Here is a 19289-nt window from a genome sequence, read left to right on the forward strand (position 1 = left end):
ATATATATATATATATATACACACATATAGATGCTTTATTAAATATTGGGGTAATCGCCAAAAAAACCCTGTACTTTTTTCAGGTTAACAAAAAAACCTTGTGCTTTGGAAATTACCGAAAAAACCCTGTACTTTATATAATTAAATAAAAAAACCCTGTACGTTTTAATTAGTAACCCATAAACTCCCACGTCGTGATATCAGTGACGGTGGAATCGGAAAAGCTGACGTGGCTCAAACGGAACTGCAGAACAAAGTCCACGCAGGATTAAGTTTGCCACATTACCTAAAATCCAATGTAAAAATAAAGAAGGAAGAAGCCCGTGACGAGTGTACTCATTTCAAACGCTAACCCTAAGTTATTTGTTTTCTCTTTGAATCGAAGGAGATTTCAAACCCTAAACCTTCGATTCTCTCTAAGTTGAAAGTCATTTGGAGTTTGGGTCATTGATGTCTACCCTGGTCATCGATTTCGAGCGTGGGTCTGTAAGTTGAAGGTGATTTCGAACTTGTGATTGTCGATTACGAACGTGGGTCTTCGATTTGGAACTTGTGGCGTCGATCTGAAGGCGATTTGAAATCATAAAGGTCAGTTATGCGATCTGATGATATAGTAGGTGATGATCAAGGACAAGGTGATGAGGGTGAGTTTGGCAATGATGCGGGATTGGGGGATGGTGAAAGAATCGGTGATAGAGGTGAGTTTGGCAATGATGAAGGATTAGGAGATGGCGAAGGATTAGGGTTTAGGAGTGGGTTAGATAATGATGCAGAATATGTCAGCGATGCAGACTGTCGTGACAATGGAGATGAGTTTCCGACTACATCAAAAACGAGAGAGGAAGAGTGGCGAGAGTTTATGAACGTATTTGAAAGGTAGGGACCAGGGGAAGAAGGGCCAAGTAAGCGTGAACATAATCTTCATCTTGGTAAGATGTTTAATACAGGTGAAGATTTTAAAGAAGAATTGTTTCACTACGCATTGGATAATAACTTCAACGTGAAGTACTCGAAGTGTGAAAGCACAAGATATTCAGTGCATTGCGCAGAAACAGATTGTTCATGGAGAATCTATTGTTCTGTGCATACTGCTTCGAACAAGTGGATGATCAAGATATTCCATGATAACCACAACCACCCGAAGAGGAGTCATATTGAGTTGTTGACTTCAACACGTATAGCGCAACTTTTCGCAGAAGATCTCAGGAGAAAGCCATCTTTTTCAGCTAAAGAAATACAAGATCAGGTTATGGGGCGGCACCAGGTGATAGTCTCTCGTGTTCAGTGCTTCAAAGCTCGCAGAATTGCTTTAAGGACACTGGTTCAAGATCAGGGGGCTCAATTCGCTAAGTTATTGGATTATGAGGCAGAACTTCATAGATCTAATCCGAACACAACCATTGAAGTTGGTACAGAAGATGGATTGTTTGATCGATTTTATGTTTGTTTCGAGGTACTGCTTGAAACGTGGAAAAAATGTTGTCGTCCGATTATAGGATTGGATGGTTGTTTCTTGAAGTGGGCATTGAAAGGGGAACTTCTTGCTGCCATTGGTCGGGATGCTGATAATCGAATTTACCCCACGCATGGGTTGTTGTTCGAGTTGAGAATAAAGACACGTGGGGTTGGTTTATTAGAAAAATAAAAACAGATTTATGTTTAGGATAAGGAGAAGGCATCACATTATATTCTGACAAGCAAAAGGTACCTTGTTTTCCATTTCTAATTATTGTGAATATGTAATTGTGCAAGGCACTTATACGTTGATGGTTAATTATGGTTTTTTAGGGTTTGATTAATGTCATTGACGTAGAATTACCACGTTGTGAACATCGAATGTGTGCGAGACATATATACGCTAATGGGAAGAAACAATTCAAGGAACTCACAGAGAAAAAGTTTTTCTGGAAGGCTGCGTATTGTTTTCATCAAGGTAATTTGACATAACATTGGTTTAAGTGTCATTTAAACCATTTTTGCAAAGCTAACAGTGGTTTTCATGAAGGTGAATTTGGTGAACACATGGACGGGTTGAAACGTTTTAATTCAGCAGCATACGAGGCATTGATTGCTACTAATCTGAAGCATTGGTCTCGAGAATTCTTCCAGGAAGCGGCAAAATGTGGAGATATTAACAACAACTTAAACGAGAGTTTCAACAGTCCAATCAAAGATGCTCGACTTCGTCCAGTAGTAGACATGCTTGAGGATATTCGGAGAAAAACCATGGGACGGATTGCAAAAAGGTTGAGAGATGCTAATAAATGTGTAACACAGTTTACTCCTCATGCCATGGAGGAATTAGAGAAATCTCGGAAGAAAAGTGGGTATTGCATGGTTATTCCCAGCGGACATGGGAAATACGAGGTTATGAATCTCGGTACAAGTTATTCCATCGACCTTAGCATGAAAAGTTGTGCATGTCGAGAATGGGATGTAACCGGGATCCCATGTTGTCATGCTTTATCTGTCATCAATAAAAAACGAGAGAGTTTATCGGCGTAAGTCCATATTTTACAGGTATGTGTTATCAATACAAATTATGGTTTAGTTGTTTACTAATGACAAAAGTTTTCTGCAGGTATGTGTCCGATTACTTTTCAAAGGAAACATGGATAGCGATATACGAGCATAATATTCTACCCGTGAATGGAGAAAAATTATGGAGAAAGACAGAAAAAACTCCAGTTGGTGTACCCAATACGAGAACAATGCCGGGTCGCCCTAGAAAGTTCAATCGGACAAAGGATCCACATGAGTCTCCCCCGAAGAATGGTCGTATCTCACGTCACTGAAGAAAAATGACATGTACTTGCTGTCAACAGGTTGGACACAATGTAAGGACATGTAAGAATGAACCATTTCAAGTGCAGGGTCCAACGCGAGGGAGAGGTCGTCCGAGAAAATCACATGTACGAAATCTGTACTTTTTTCTGGTTTTATTGATCGGTTGTGATGAATATCTTGTGATTAGTTGGTAGGTGAAACAAGTCAGCTGCCACCATCAAAAAAGAAGAAATCTACACGTGTAATGTCGGAAAATGCTCAAAGTAGTGCTAACTCAGTAGGTGATGGTATAAAACTTCACAACCTGATGCACTATAGTTCCTAATATTTCTTAACATCGTAATCCACTGTTTTCCCGAGTTGATCGAGCATTCGAAATTGAAGACTCTCCTTCGTAACTCATCTTTTTATTTTGAATCTGTTATATAAACATGTTCGACATTCTTCAAACATAATCCGAAAACATAAGCCTCAAATTGATGAAACCTAACACATTTCTAAAACGACATTCAAATTTGTTGAACCCAAACACAATACACCAAAATTTGCCAAATATAACAAATTAACCATAAAATCTCATAACTTTTCAGTCCTAAAACAATATTACATATATGAAATTTCTTAAATTCGACATATTTCAAGTCCAACACAAAACCCTAAAACCCCAAATTTCGGTTCTTACCTCTTGTCTTCACTTTGGAGAACGTACAACTGATAGAATCATAGATGAGTCGAACGAGATAGAATCGATGCGAGTTGTAGTCGAAATCTGCTCAAAACAACGACCATGGAAGATTGAAGAAATCCCTAGAGCTCTGTGACAACCCAGAGTACCGTAGGAGGGCGGGGAGTGATCGCCGGTGCAGAGGCACGGACAAGGGGCGGCTCTTGACGAGCTTCTGGATAGGGGGTACAGGGATGAATCGAACACACCGGAATGAGAGAGATTCGAGGGTTGTATAGGTATGAGACTATACGGTCTAAGATAACATAAAAGAATTAGTTGAACTACTCATAGCAACAAGGTGCACTACCTTTTTGGTTGACTATCTCGAGAGAACTCCAAAGTTAAGCGTGCTGACTCTGGAACAATCTTAGGATGGGTGACCTACTGGAAAGTGTCTCGGTATGCGTACGAGTGAGGACAAAACATGTTGGAAGATCTCGGGTTGCTGTGTGAGAGCAGTTTCGACAATTCGTAGCGGTCACGGGTCGTTACAAGCTCCTCTCTCTCTCTCTCTCTCTATCGTGTCTGTGGAAAGAAGATGAACTAGTTCAGACCAAACAAAGGTATTTAATAAATGAGTTATAATGATGTGGCAAACTTAACCCTACGTGGACTTCGTTCTGTAGTTTCGTTTGAGCCACGTCGGCTTTTCCATTTCCACCGTCACCGATATCACGACGCGAGGGTTTATGGGTTACTAATTAAAAAGTATAGGGTTTTTTCGGTAATTTTCAAAGTACAGAGTTTTTTGGTTAACCTGGAAAAAGTACAAGGTTTTTTTGGCGATCACCCCTAAAATTTTGAAAAACAATCTTTCACTTTAAATTTGTTATAAAAAATCATCAATCATTAATTTTTATAAAAAAATAATCATCTATCTACAAAATATTTTATTTTAAAAATTATTTATAAAAATTTATAAAATTTTTTTAAAAAAATATAAATTATATAATTCTAAAAATCACAATAAAAACATAATATTTATTTAAATTTATTATATCATAATATTTAGATTTCATATAAATATGTATAAATATCAATCTTTATATAATAAATTTGTATACAAATGTTATGTTTAAAATTCAGTATATTTTATTGGTTGTAAATATTAAATTTAAAATTTTATTATATGTTACTATTTGATAGGTTGTAAATTGAGTATATTTTATTGGTTATAGGTTTCTATATTTAAAATAGAATGTGTTTTGAAAATTTCAAATAGTTGATGATTTTTTTATTAAAAATATTTTATAAATCTATAAAAAAAATTAAAATGATAATTTATAATCTCTGTAATAATATATAATAGAATTTTAAATATAATATTTACAACTAATAAAAAATACTTAATTATAATCTATTAATATTAATATACACTTTTTATATTTTAATAAATAAATTTTTTTATTAAAATTAATAATTGATGATTTTTTTATAACAAATTTAAAGTGAAAATTTGTTTTTAAAAAATTTATATAATTGGTCTTTTTTTCTCAAAATTAATAGTTGATGATTTTTTATGATGAATTTTAAGTAGAGAGATTTTTTGGTGTAAGTAAAAAACTTGAAGTATTTTTTTTGGTTTGTCCCTATTTAAAATATAAACTATTAAGAAAATTAAGATCAAGATGACACACACACAACTAAATTATCAACAACGAGTGTCTTATAGAAGGATTGTTTTTTAAATCGATTATTGACGATTATCTTCAACTAAAAAAATTAAATTTATTATAAAAATTTCAACCCCATTTATTCAATAGTCCAGTTTGAGTTGGATAAGATGAAATCTTAATGATATATAACATAGTAAAATAATATATATTGTAACGTACGTAGAAAAATTTATAAGCGGGAGTAAACTTAATAGTAAAATTTTACTATGGTAAACTTGTTTTGATTTTATTTAAAATTTTACAAACTTCATAAAGAATTATTTTTTTTAATTAACAATATATATATATATATATATATATATGTGTAGATTCTCATTGTTGTAAGTAGATTTATAAAACTACTATATTATAATCTATAAAATATATATGTTAAATAAATTGAATATTGGTAGCAAATATCTTATATACATATCTACTAGTATGAACATAGACTTGGTTGCTCATACAAATATCTTTTTATATTCTTGTGCAGAAGGAAACAAATTTGAGAAAGTCATAAAAATGAGAATATTAAAAAAATAAAAACTATTTGATAAAAATAATATAACCATAATATTTAATTTAATATATACACAAACTTTTAAAATCACACAAATTTTTAAAATTTGATTTGATTCTAAAAGTTTCCGTTTTTTTTTTGTTCATGCTTGGTGCATTATTTTGGTAGTTGATATATGCTTATGGTATTTTCTAAAAAATAATGTTGTTTCCTTATTTCTCTCCCGTAAATAAAAACCCTTCAGAGGCACATAATTTACGATCTTATCCTTCCTCTGAAAAAGGCTCTCGCAGATACTTCCAGAGAAGCTTCTACGAAACGAGCAGAGAATCGGAGGAAAACCTGAGGAGAGAGAAAAACCCTAGGCGGAGGGTGAAGCCGGAAAAATCTTATGGCAGCGGCGAACGTAGCGCATCCTGGCCGTGGAGGCGGCGGCCGGAGGGGCGGAGGAGCACTGGATGACGACAAGCTCGTCTTTGAGACGACGGAGGGGGTCGAGCCCATCACGAGCTTCGATCACATGGGGATCAAGGAGGATGTGCTTCGCGGCGTCTACGATTACGGGTTCGAGAAGCCCTCCGCGATTCAGCAGAGGGCTGTGATGCCGATTCTACAAGGTCGCGACGTTATCGCTCAGGCTCAATCTGGTACAGGGAAGACCTCCATGATTGCGCTCTCGGTTTGCCAAATCGTCGACACCTCGTCCAGGGAGTATGTTCTCTGTTCTCTATGCATTTTTTCCATGGAAACCCTAATTCGGATGCCAACGACCTCTTTTGTTCGTATTGTTTATTCTGTCTTGATTCGCATTTTGCGTTTTTTTAATTGTGGTTGCCGGATTTTATTGGATTGGCTTGGTGGGTTTATGGGAAAGCTCTTAAATTTCTGACTGGTGGCTTCTATATCATGTTGAATAGATATAATTTCGTGAGCTCACCCAAGATTGGGTGGCTCAATGGTGAGGAAGAGAGCTCTCCCGGCCTTCTGGGAGATATGTAGTTCTGGGAGATATGTAGTTGGACCAAATGCCCAATAATCTTCCGGATTATCAAAAAAAATTCGTGAGCTCATGGTCTATCATTGTCGATTATTATGGATTTGTATCTGGTTTTGAAGGTTGTCTCGAGAGTTTATTTGCTAGAATTCCTTTTCGAAAAGCTATGATATATTTTTTCTGGATTTGTGGTTAGAATACTTGGGGAGTATTTTCTTTAGGCTGCATGACTTACGTTCTGTTCTACTCATCAGTTTGTGATTTTCGTTTAGGGTTCAGGCCTTGATATTGTCCCCAACAAGAGAGCTGGCTTCACAAACAGAGAGGACGATACAGGCTATTGGGTTACATGCAAATATTCAGGCACATGCCTGCATTGGTGGCAAGAGCGAGTCCACGTTGTGTCTGGAACTCCTGGTAGAGTCTGTGACATGATAAAGAGGAGGAGTCTACGTACCAGAGCCATTAGACTATTGATTCTTGATGAATCAGATGAAATGCTGAGCAGAGGATTCAAAGATCAAATTTACGATGTTTATAGATATCTTCCACCGGATCTTCAGGTTAAGTATTATTGTCCAATCTTGTTCATTGGTTAATAGCAATTTCTTTGCTGTTGTTGCATGTTATTTCTTGGGTTATATCATTGGTTGTATGTGCCTGGGCCATGTTGCAAAATCTGGTTGTTGACTTGTTGAGTTGTAAAGGGGCGATATAATCATATATCCCCATTTTAGTAGTTCAAGTTGTTCAACATACCTATGCTGCTGTCAGTTTGTTGAACTAAATTTCCTTCATATGATGTTTCTAATCTGATTTATTTAATTATAGGTTGTCTTGGTTTCTGCTACTCTTCCTCATGAGATTTTGGAGATGACAAACAAGTTTATGACGGATCCTGTGAGGATACTTGTGAAGCGTGATGAGTTGACTCTTGAAGTAAGTTCTCTTCTGTCTGCTTATAGAAGTTTTTCCGTCAAGGCATCGTTAGTAGCATATATCTCATCGCTTAACTTCTGTGAAAATCCATTCCAGGGAATCAAACAATTTTTTGTGGCTGTTGAGAAAGAGGAATGGAAATTTGATACCCTGTGTGATCTTTATGATACACTTACTATCACTCAAGCTGTTATTTTCTGCAACACGAAACGAAAGGTAAGAGGGTGATTCTTAAGTTTCTAATGCAATGCCTGTGTCGTTGCTCGGTTTGGCATATTTTTTTGTTCTCCAGAGATAATGGTCTTGTCATGAAGACTTTCTTCCTGTTAGAAATATTGTTTATCTCTAAAAAGTATACGAAAGGTATATACCGAAGGTGCAATATAGTTATATGGAAGTAAAAGGGTTTTGTAAAAAAATTCAACTGCTCAGGAATGCACTTGATCTGAATTTAAAATGTCTCTAATACGCCATATGTTATCTCTGTGTCTATTGTGATGCAATGTGTCATGCTGATGATTCATACATCTTTTCCTTTTTCCAATCTTTCCTAGGCATTGGAACTGAGTTATTATGTTTTTTTAACACACGACAAAAGAAGCATAATTTGTCTCAACTTGTGTGGGTTCACTGTATTTTGTGTGCGCTATGTAGGTGGATTGGCTTAGTGAGAAGATGAGGAGTAACAATTTCACTGTCTCATCGATGCACGGGGACATGCCTCAGAAGGAGAGAGATGAAATCATGAATCAGTTTCGGTCTGGTGAAAGCCGTGTTCTGATCACGACAGATGTGTGGGCACGAGGAATTGATGTTCAACAAGTAAGTTTGGTTTTTTCTATACCTACTGTTACATGTTGTGTGGATGTTGAACGTTCTGAATGGATCAAATTCACGTCTTCTACCATATGTCTTAGTCTTAAAGTTTGGTCTTGGAAATGCTTACCATATTTGTTCCTGATTGTCCACCTGTACCTTCCATCGAGGTGCTAATGGTTGTTAAAACTCACATTGGAGATTGTCAATAGTTTGTTGTTCGAAAGGATGGTGTGCCTCCTTCAATACTGTTCATGGTCTTGGTTGAAAATATATCTGGATGTATAATCGCTTATCATCTCTTCATTAGTAAATGGCATGTAACATCTGGTCATCCTCATCCACCTCATTTCTACTCAATTAAAAATAGTCTGCGAGTCAAAATATTTGCAACATGTGGATACGTGCCTTTAGATTTCTGTAGTTTTGGCCCATCCTTTCTCAAGAAAGTAATGATGACATGAAAATGTTTCTGTAATAGGTTTCTCTTGTCATCAATTATGATCTACCCAATAATCGTGAGCTTTACATCCATCGGATTGGACGTTCTGGTCGTTTTGGTCGCAAGGTAAGTGATGCAATCCTACATCTGGTTATATATATTTTGCACTATTTGTGGGCGGACTACTCGATTACATATTGCGCTCTTTCCTGAGTGGTTTCTCGCATTATTACTAGAAAGTGTCGAAAGCCAAATCGACACTGAGAATACATGGATATGCAAGATGGGTGATCAAATTGACATTTAAATTTTCTGAAGTGATCTGATCTTATGCTATTTCTTTGTTCATCACTTGTGCGTTCATACTGCTGTAATAGTAGTATCATAAGTGATCTTATGTTATTATAATATGCATTTTGTGCCTCATATCTTTCAACTTGTTTTGAAACTTCACTTGATATGATACATATTTTTAATGGAGTAGAAATGAGGGCATAAACCAGTGAAGGGGTCATTTGCTCTGTAGGCTTGAGCTAGGTTGAAGACGTTATATAAGTGATATTGTTTGTTGGTGATGATGACAGGGAGTTGCGATTAACTTTGTAAAGAGCGACGACATCAAGATCCTGAGGGACATCGAGCAGTATTACAGTACACAGATAGACGAGATGCCGATGAATGTGGCAGATCTTATCTAAAAGGTTTTGGTTTGTTATCTGGCTTCCATGGATTTGGAACATCTTTAGACGTCGTGATGGGTGTGTGTTGCATGAGCTGGTGGCAATTCAAGGGAATGTTTTGAAAGAGACATGCAAAAAGGCTTGATGATTGTTATAATGGTGTTAACACACTACTTTGGGGGTATTTTCATGGATTTCATATCCATTTGTGAAATGTTGTTTCTTTTAGGAGTTTTTTTTTTATAATTAAATTAAGAGGAATTGGGTGTAATTTTGGAATATTTTCTAACAACTTTCGATGTTTGCTTAATGTTCTTTGTAGTTCATAACTTCATGTGGGTCGTGTCGGAGTGTTTGCTTGCGGTCGCTCCCATGAGTCTACTAATATATATTTTAAAACCGGTTTTCAGATGGAACGAAACTTAATTCTGTTCAGTTTTGTTTCAGTATTAAAAATCGAACCAATTTTTAATATTGAAACAAAATTAGATAGAATTAAGTTCCGTTTCAGCTGAAAACCGAAATAAGTGGAAAAGAGTCCAAATAAATTTGAAATTAAAATAATATACCTGCGACTGGTGGGTTTTTGGAAGAATCCAAACGGGCTGGTCCCCCGTAAGAAGCTTAGCCTGTGAGAATCCAATGGGTAGGGAAGGTTCTAGAAAATTTTAAATAAAAATTTGCAAAAATATTGAGTATTTAGGATTGAAATAAAAAATTAAATCATTTATGTTAGATTGATATTAAGAATAATACTAGAATAAAATCTAGGTTTATTCATCGTTAATACAATATACACTTCCCTTTGTATGAATATGAGTTTGAGTTAGTTCATTTGATATATAGAACCCAGACAAAAAAAAAGAATATTCACATAATTTTTTCTCTAACTTTTATACCTCTAAATTCGTTTGCTATTCAAAAAAATTTCTTTTGAATACACGATCGTTATTTTTGAAGTTTTTCGTGATCTAATAATCTCAAAATTTTAGAGAGACACGAAAATCGAATTTAAGAAAAACTGTTGATTAGAGGGAAAAAAACAAATTTTTTATTATAGATATTTGTTCGAGATCATTGGATTTACAAAAGATACACCAAACAACAACCGTTTGCTCCCTAATATATAGATAACAAATTTAAAGGAATTTGGATATATGAAAAATAGACCGAACCATCAAGTGTGCATCTAACGTTTGCTTTGTTTTTATAATTTCATTAAATGTAGGTTATAAAAGTTTGGGAAGATTAAGAAAACTTGAGACTCTCGATGTAATTATTTCAATAACAGCATCCCACCTTTTTTGGATGTTGCCGTATCGCTCAAGACTTTGATTTTTTCTAGAAATTCCCTGTGGCTTTCCTATGAAAGGTACAATTTTTCACCCATTTCTACACTATTGTAGTTTAGGGTTTAAATGTTAATAACTTTTTATTTTGAGTTTTTTATTTTAATTTTAAGTTTTTGGTTTTTTGTAAATCCAAAAAAAAATTTAGTTTTAGTTGATTTTTTGATAAAAGTGATTTTTCAAATTTTTATTAAACTATTCTTATGTCAATTTTTTTTGCTTTTAGGATTTTAAAAACCTAAAAATATCTTCCATTCAAGTTCTTAATTCTTCGTTACATTGTCTTTTAACACTTGACGCATTTTTCTCGATATATTACTAAAAATATATTACAAAATTTATCTTGTTTTATCCAAATTTGGGTGGTTTAGTAGTAAAAAAATATGTAAAATATGTGTTTATCATAGATTCAAATCCAAGCGTGAAGAGAGACATTTCCTTTATGAGATGTAGTAGGGTGTACTTTTGGATTATCCAAAAAAATATACAAAAGACAAAAGATTGTATTTTTTTCTATCATTCCTTCTTTTTTTCTCAGAGTGTTTTGGCAAAGTGAGTGTTTATCTTCTTTCTTCGTAGGGAAGGTTTCATAGTTCCTAAAGAACTTCCTCTCTACCGTGTTGTTGCAGGTTTAAGAGGTCTAAGAAATTTGGAAGTGCTAGATCTGAGTTGGAATTATTTCGAAAACTATCTACCTGCACGAGGTATTTAACTATCTAACTGCGATCTACAAAGACGGGTTTCAAGTTTTTGCTCTCTCTCTCTCTCGATATATATATATATATCGATGTCAATGAAACAGTTAGTTTAAGCACTTGTAACAATGTATTTCTTGTCTTGTGCTAGAGCTCACTGATCTACATAAGCTCAAGGCAATGGATCTAAATGATAACCGATTTTTCGGCCTGTTGGGAACAGAAGGCAAGCGATGCTTTCGACACTCTCTTAGGCACTTATCAATTTTGAATTGTGAGAGAATCGATGTTTATGTAGAGCTTTGTTTCTGGAAACTGAAATTATTTCGTTACATAGTACACACTTCAAAAAACGGCAACAACGCTTACATACATATATCACGACACACATACAGTTTTCGAAACGAGAAAACTACCTATTGCAGTTAACAACTGCAATTACAACATGGTAACCGAGACGAACTTAAATTAAATATAAACCAAATAGCAAATTATGGTATAGTTTATATTTCAGTTTATGTAAACGCAAATTGATTTTGGTTCCATTTGTTTCTGTTTTTTTCTTTTTATAAATATGTTTTCACTATGACCTTATTTCTAATGCTTATCATTTATATATCTTAGAATAAGATTCAAACATATCGCTTAGATATCATTTGTAAGATGAACATTAATGAACAACTAAGAAGAATTATATCATTTTTATTTTGGTATTCTTTCATTTGATTATGCAGGAATATGCAAAATGAAGAATCTACAAGAGCTCGACCTTCGTAAGAACGAACTTACAGGAGAGCTTCCTCCTTGTCTTGTAGGCTTATCCAAACTCCGGGTTCTTGATGTCTCATCAAACCAGTTAAGAGGGAAGCTACCATCATTCTTCTTCAAACGCTTTGAATCCTTGGAATACTTATCATTATATGACAATGACTTTGAAGGGTCATTTTCTCTGAGCTCAATTGGCAACCTTTCTAACCTCAAGGTATTGAAACTTTCATCGAGGTCTAATAAGCTACAAGTGCATACAGAGACAGATACTCTTTGGCAGCCAAGATTTCAGTTAACTGTTATTCGATTACCATACTGCAACATAGAAAAGGTTTCTAGTTTCTTCCAATACCAGAAGGACTTGTGTCTAATCGATCTCTCCAACAATAAGATATTTGGACCATTCCCCACCTGGCTTTTGGAGAACAACACAAAACTTGAAATTTTGTTTCTACATAACAATTCTTTCAATGCCTTTCGACTGCCTCGGGTAGTGCACAACTTGCGCATTCTGGATATCTCAGTTAATGATTTCGATGATAGGCTTCCGAAAACATTTGGGATGAACTGTCAAGTTTAAGACATCTGGATCTCTCTGATAATGAGTTTCATGGGATTTTGCCTTCCTCTTTCGGTGAGATGAAAAACATCCGCTTTATGGATATTGCTCGCAATAATTTCTCGGGAAATATTCCTACAAGCTTTCTTATGAATTGTCAATCATTGAATTGGTTAGAGCTCTCACACAACAGATTAATGATCATGGCAATCTAGGTAAATGGATGGTAAAGTAATAAAAACCTAGACTAAGCCGATTACACAAGGGTACGGATTCGATGTAGTACCAGGGTCAAACACAGGGACCGAAAGGTGATGGTGTCAACAGTGATTCTAGCGAAAGTCGGGAGCAAAATAGTTGATTGGTTGGGAAAACTATAACTAAAGGCACTATAGGTTCGGGGTTCACCGATACTACGGAACATCTAAATAGATATGGTTAGTTTGCAGTCTAAGGTCGATTCAGGAAACTCTAGCCTTTATTCTAGAACGCGTCTAGGTCAGGGATCATCGCTCTCTAACTAACGCTTTCCTATCAACTTCCGCATCTTTAGGTCTACGTTAGAAGCAGTAACGCCCGTTATCATTGTTCCTAGGTTGAATTAAGAATTCTTTATCAAGTCTCACTTATGCGTTCAGAATTAATAATTGAACCTATCTTATGAACGAATTCTGGTATTAACTAATCCAAATTCATTTGCAATCAATTAAACCAAGTTCAATTCTATAGGGTGAACAATCCTAAGAATGCATTATGTTCAATTCATAGAACCGAATCTAACTTAGACATGCATCAACCATTCAAACACATTGATAATTCTATAACATGGCTAGATTTCCTAGCCTACAACAAATAGACTACTCACACATCATGGGAGAAAGCAAATTAGACATGGATTCATACAACATTTCAATAGAAATAGGAATAGAAAAATTATAGTATGAAGAATCAATTCTTGAACAATGAAACGTAGCAATCTCCACTCCAAATCGTTTTCAAAATGTCGAGTAACCGAAGTACAAGTTAAAGTCTCAAAAAATGTGAAAAAATGTATACCCTTCTCTCTGATCTGCAAGATCTGTTGATTGGGTTTCGTTTCATATTGTTCCGTTGCGTGAAACCCAAGATTGGAACCCTAGAAACCGTTATGAGCGCATGTTTAGGGATCTCCGAAACCCCAACAATTATGCATGGTTGTTAATGTTTTATGTTGTTTGTGAATCATCGGTTAACACCGTTCTCACTGAGAACGAGATTACTGGGTTCAACCCGGACTACTCACTAAGCGGTTATGCTTAACCATCGTGGTTTTATCTTTTTCAAATCATGAGGGATACGTGAAGCGCATCCGGATGACAACGACCTAAGAGAGACAACATCATGTACGAGTTTTGTATTTTGGACTACGAGACTTGTATTTCCGCCTTTTGTACGATTGTACTATTTACTATCCAAACATGTGTTGTTTTGCGATATTGATCACGCGATGTATTTCCGCTGCTTACTCTATTTAAAAAAAATTTTTGGATTTCGTATTTTCACGGTTCTATTATTTTATTTTATCGTATTGTCCATGTGGCACAACCTATATACTGTATATGGGTTACGGGCATCACACTGAAAGTGGTGAAAAAAAAGTTGATGGTGGTGGAAAACTAGAATCTAAATCGCCATCAAAACTGAATTCCAGTCCTCGACAACGGCGCCAAAAACTTGAGCGTGCCAATCTAGGTGAGTTGATGGTCAAGTAATAAAAACCTAGACTAAACCGGTTCCACAAGGGTACAGATTCGATGTAGTACCAGGATCGAACAAAGGGATCGAGAGGTGATGGTGTCAATGGTGATTCTAGCGAAAGTTGGGAGCAAAATAGTTGATTGGTTAGGAAAACTATAACTAAAGGCACTGTAGGTTCGGGGGTTCACCGATACTACAAACATCTAAATAGATATGGTTGGTTTGCAGTCTAAGATCGATTCGGAAAACTCTAGCCTCTATTCTAGAATGCGTCCTGGTCAGAGATCATCGCTCTCTAACTAATACTTTCCTATCAGCTTCCGCATCTTTAGGTCTACGTTAGAAGTATTAATTTCCGCTATCATTGTTCCTAGGTCGAATTAAGAATTTCTTATCAAGTCTGACTTATGCGTTCAGAATTAATAATTGAACCTATCTTATGAACGGATTCTGATATAAAATAATCTAAATTCCTTTGCAATCAATTAAATCAAGTTCAATTCTATAGGGTGATCAATCCTTAGAATGCATTACGTTCAATTCATAAAACCAGATCTAACTTAGATATGCATCAACCATTTAAGCACATTGATAATTCCATAACATGGCTAGATTTCCTAACCTACAGCAAGTAGACTACTCACACATCATGGGAGAAAGCAAAACAGACATGGATTCATACAATATTTCAATAGAAAAAGGAATAGAAAATTGATGTCGTAAATCTAGGTGTAGAAATATGAATCAAGTGATAATTAACCTAGACTCAACAAATACCGCAAGTGTACGGATCGATTGTAGCAGATAGGGTCGAACACATGAACAAATAAATAACGGAATCAAATCCTAATCCAAATCTAGATCCAGAGAAAATATGAGAATGATGAGAGTGTATCAAAAGCAAATAATAAAAACAAACGATAAACTATCAATGGCAAAACACTGCAGGCTTCGGGATTGCTTTACATGCAAGGGTATTTCAAAAGATGCAAACTCAGTGGTTTATCTATCCGATTCAGGGAATTCAAGCTCTAAAGTAGAGATTAACCCTCTCGAGTCTAACCTCACTATCCAGACTTTATCCTACTAATCTCTCGATTCAATAGTTTAAAACCCTGGATGCATGAACGAACGCTATCATAATCCCTAGGCAAATATTCATCTCTCAATGCAATACATGTTCTATTTATTGAATTAGTTCCAGGTTAGAATCTCATATGTCTATGTGAATTAAAACCCTAAATTCATTCAACCAAGTGGCCAACGAGATCAAAGCATTAAGAACAATTCAATAAACTGAATGGAATAAACAAATCCAAAAGTCTGGAAATAAAAACCAAAGATCCCTACATAGCGAGTCCCTAACCTACAGCTATGGGACTACTCGCTAAACATCGAGACGTCGGGGTTCATATCAATACAACAAAACATCGTAAAATAGAATAAATGAAGAATGCTTAGTCGATTTCCCGGCTTCGTAATCTCCGTCTTCTACTCCGATCACTTGTCTCTTGATAATCTCCCTCTTCTTGTGTGCTCTAGGGTGTGTTTTTTGTGAAAAGTCTGAATGAATTTCGACCTAGAGGTTTTTTCCTCTTATTTCTCTTCAGTTTGGACAAAATTGGAAGTTTTCCCGAATCTGGGGGTCAAACCGATCGTTTCGGCAAATCCAAACCGATCGGTTACACTTTTTGAGCAATTTTCCAATTTCTGCGATGCCGAACCTAAACCCGAACCGATCTTGTCGTGTTTCTGAGCAGTTTTGACAGGCTTCACGAATTCGCTCATAACTTCCTGCTCCGATATCGGATTTGGGTGATCTTGGTGTCTATGCGTAGATATCGAAGAGAGATTTCCAATGATGTTGAGATTGCATGATTTGGACTTATAGAGTGAAAGTTATCGGACTTGCAAGATCTGACGTTTCCTGAGCTTCACGTTTTCCCTGGAAACACTCCAAATGTTTCCGTTTCGTCCGTGATGTTCCGTAGCCCATATTTTCCATCCTTTTGCTCTTTTTATACATGAAAACCTGTTCAAATATCAAAGAAGACAACCATGCAATATCGAAGCCAAATAAACCCTAGAATTCCTACAAATATGTAAAATAGAGTGAAATACGCTAGACATCCTATATCAAAATGTTACCCAAAATACGTGTTATCAAACTCCCCCAGACTTAAACCTTTGCTCGTCCTCGAGCAAATACTCCGTGAAAAATAATCCGAAAGGAGGGCGAGACAATGACATAACTCAAAATGATAATCGAGAGCGAAACCTCTATCCGACCTAGATCCCCGTGAACAATGATCAAGTCTGTCTAATATGATCTCACTCTCTAAAGGATAATCTTTCCTAGCCATGGGATCTATACAGTTACCTAGAACCAATCTAAGGACTTCAATCATCTATCAAGCATGTTTCTCGAACCTATTACGCCATTCTACCTAATTGTATCTAGTCTACGCTTTCGGCATCCATTCTTTTTATCTTTCTCTCTTTTGTTTTCATCTAGCTAGACTTTCTCTTTTTTTTGCTAGCATCTCGGGTTCCTAGGACGTTGAAGTTGAAGGGTTCCTAATCAAATTTTTTTCGATTTTGTTTATTGGATAACCCGACCCACAACTTAGACCCGAAAAATCGATGCACTCATGTCCTCGAACGATTTTTGTTGACGAGATAGTGACAGCGGAGTGTCGAGATGCTCACTATCTTTTTCTGCACATAAAGATATAAGAATGCATTTGATAATAGACTTTACCGATTTCAGCAAACTTCGGAAAGGTTCTTATAGAAACTTTTCTACCTGACTAGACAACATTGGTCCCATGGGTTCCAACCAACGATTTCTATCCCACAAGCCATTCTAGAAAATCCTAAAGGTCAAGTAATCAATTCGACAAAACTTAGCCACGTTCAACGGATCACCATGTTTTCAAGATGATTCTACTCTCTCATGCCATAAATCATCACATCAATACTCAAAACGGATTTTATGCACGTGATTTTATATGTCCTAAACACTATATGTAAATGCATAGTCCTAAAAACAAACTATATGATCCTAGAACATTCTATGTGCACATGCAACTAAAAAATGAAAAGAAAAAAATGCATGCAACACTACTCTAAATAGATATGGTTTGGCGTTAGACGAATCCTGTCCCAGACTTGAACTAGACACTGTCCTCGGTGTCAATTCTCATCTAGTAGAGGCAACCGATAAGAAGAGTCGAGAGAGAAGTAAATCAAAAAGGGAAAAGAATACTTAGCTCGCAATGTTCGATCGTTCACTCGCACTTAAGTCTGCTTACGTCCATCGCATAGCTAGCTTCCTTGCCTCCTCAATAGCTCATCATTAGAACTCAACCTGGTGATAAGAGACACAAACCAATATCCGATGCGAATAGAAAAAGAAAAGAAAGGAAAGAAAAACTAACCTAAGAGCTCGAGTTACCTCCCGGAAACGCTTGTTTAAGGTCGTTAGCTCGACTCGTCTTGCTCATGTAGGAGGGAGTTCAGGGGGAATGCTTCTTGGAGGAATAGTTTGAGGTGGAATGAGATTAGATGGGACAAACTCACCTGACTTGGTATAGCTTCGATCGATGTGATGTAGTTCTTCAATTACCTTATCGATCGACCGAAGATTGAGTGGTGCAAATTGGGCGTAAGGATGGAAGTCCGATGGAAGAGGTAGTGGATCTCCTTGAATATCAGTTTGGGGGACTGCTCGATCCGAGATGGGAATGGTCTCGGACGAGTAAACAACCAGTTGAACCTTATGTGATTTCACCTCGAATTTTCTCTTTTGTGAACATGGTTGATCAAACTGAACGTCTTCCTTGTGTTTCTTTATGCGTAAAGGGAATGGAACCGGTGGTGGTCTTGGCGGTGGAGGTACATATTTCGGTTCTATCTCCTCGTAGTTCGTCCTTGAATACTCATCTGCGGTCAAAAAGTTAGGTGTATAATCCAAATAAGCATTAGAACACTCACCCTTTTTTATGACCTGTGGTGGCTCTAACTCAGATTGCTCCACGTCCTTCATCGATATGCTATTAAGATACTCTTTGGTGTCCATTTCTGATCGTTTCATAAAGATTTCTTGCCACTGGGAGGCGATTTTAGAAGTTCTGTTGGACTGGGACCTACGTAGCGATTGCATATAGTTCAAGAAGTCGTTTTGTCCCTCCAAAAATCGAACAAGTAAGGAATTTATCTCAGAATCTATCTCCTACTTAGTTGCAGACGATGGAGGGGCATATGCTTCCTGGAGTGATCCTTCAAAATGATAATATGTCTCATTGCCCTGATCGTAGTGATACGAAGGTATAGACTGATAAGTCTGGAACTGATAGGATCCTTGATTCTGGTGGTAGTTGAAATCCCACTGCGAAACATTAGAAGTGTATGCATCGTAAGAGAGATCAGGATAGTCCGTCCAACCCGGATCATAAGGGTTGGCGTATGGATCATTCATAAAATAGCTCATATCCACGATTCTCTATTCATACTCTGAAAAAGGACGTGCCTGTACACACAAGAGAAAATAAAGGAGAAAGGAGACGTAGAGAAAAAAAACACAAAAGAAAAGCAAAATATATATATATATATATATATA

The 19289-nt window shown here is 36.2% G+C and overlaps 2 protein-coding genes and 1 pseudogene across 2 annotated transcripts; all 3 read left to right on the forward strand.

Annotated features, from left to right (window-relative positions):
- The first annotated feature begins 595 nt into the window (after nucleotides 1-595).
- Nucleotides 596-2505, forward strand: LOC104815408. Its single transcript, XM_010543792.1, has 3 exons — nucleotides 596-698; nucleotides 948-1409; nucleotides 1985-2505. The coding sequence occupies exons 1-3, from the start codon at nucleotides 596-598 to the stop codon at nucleotides 2503-2505; spliced, it is 1086 nt and encodes a 361-aa protein (XP_010542094.1).
- A 3450-nt stretch (nucleotides 2506-5955) lies between these two features.
- LOC104815234 (DEAD-box ATP-dependent RNA helicase 2-like) lies at nucleotides 5956-9870 on the forward strand. The gene is given in 8 exon segments (XM_010543553.2): nucleotides 5956-6400; nucleotides 6956-7071; nucleotides 7074-7246; nucleotides 7515-7622; nucleotides 7719-7838; nucleotides 8277-8444; nucleotides 8920-9006; nucleotides 9465-9870. Coding segments are annotated over 8 exon segments (1206 nt in total). The 5' UTR covers nucleotides 5956-6080; the 3' UTR covers nucleotides 9579-9870.
- A 332-nt stretch (nucleotides 9871-10202) lies between these two features.
- On the forward strand, nucleotides 10203-13146 carry LOC109116751 (annotated as a pseudogene).
- Nucleotides 13147-19289: the final 6143 nt, after the last annotated feature.

Source organism: Tarenaya hassleriana, unplaced genomic scaffold (assembly GCF_000463585.1).
Source record: "Tarenaya hassleriana unplaced genomic scaffold, ASM46358v1 Cleome23, whole genome shotgun sequence".
Classification (NCBI taxonomy): Eukaryota; Viridiplantae; Streptophyta; class Magnoliopsida; order Brassicales; family Cleomaceae; genus Tarenaya; species Tarenaya hassleriana.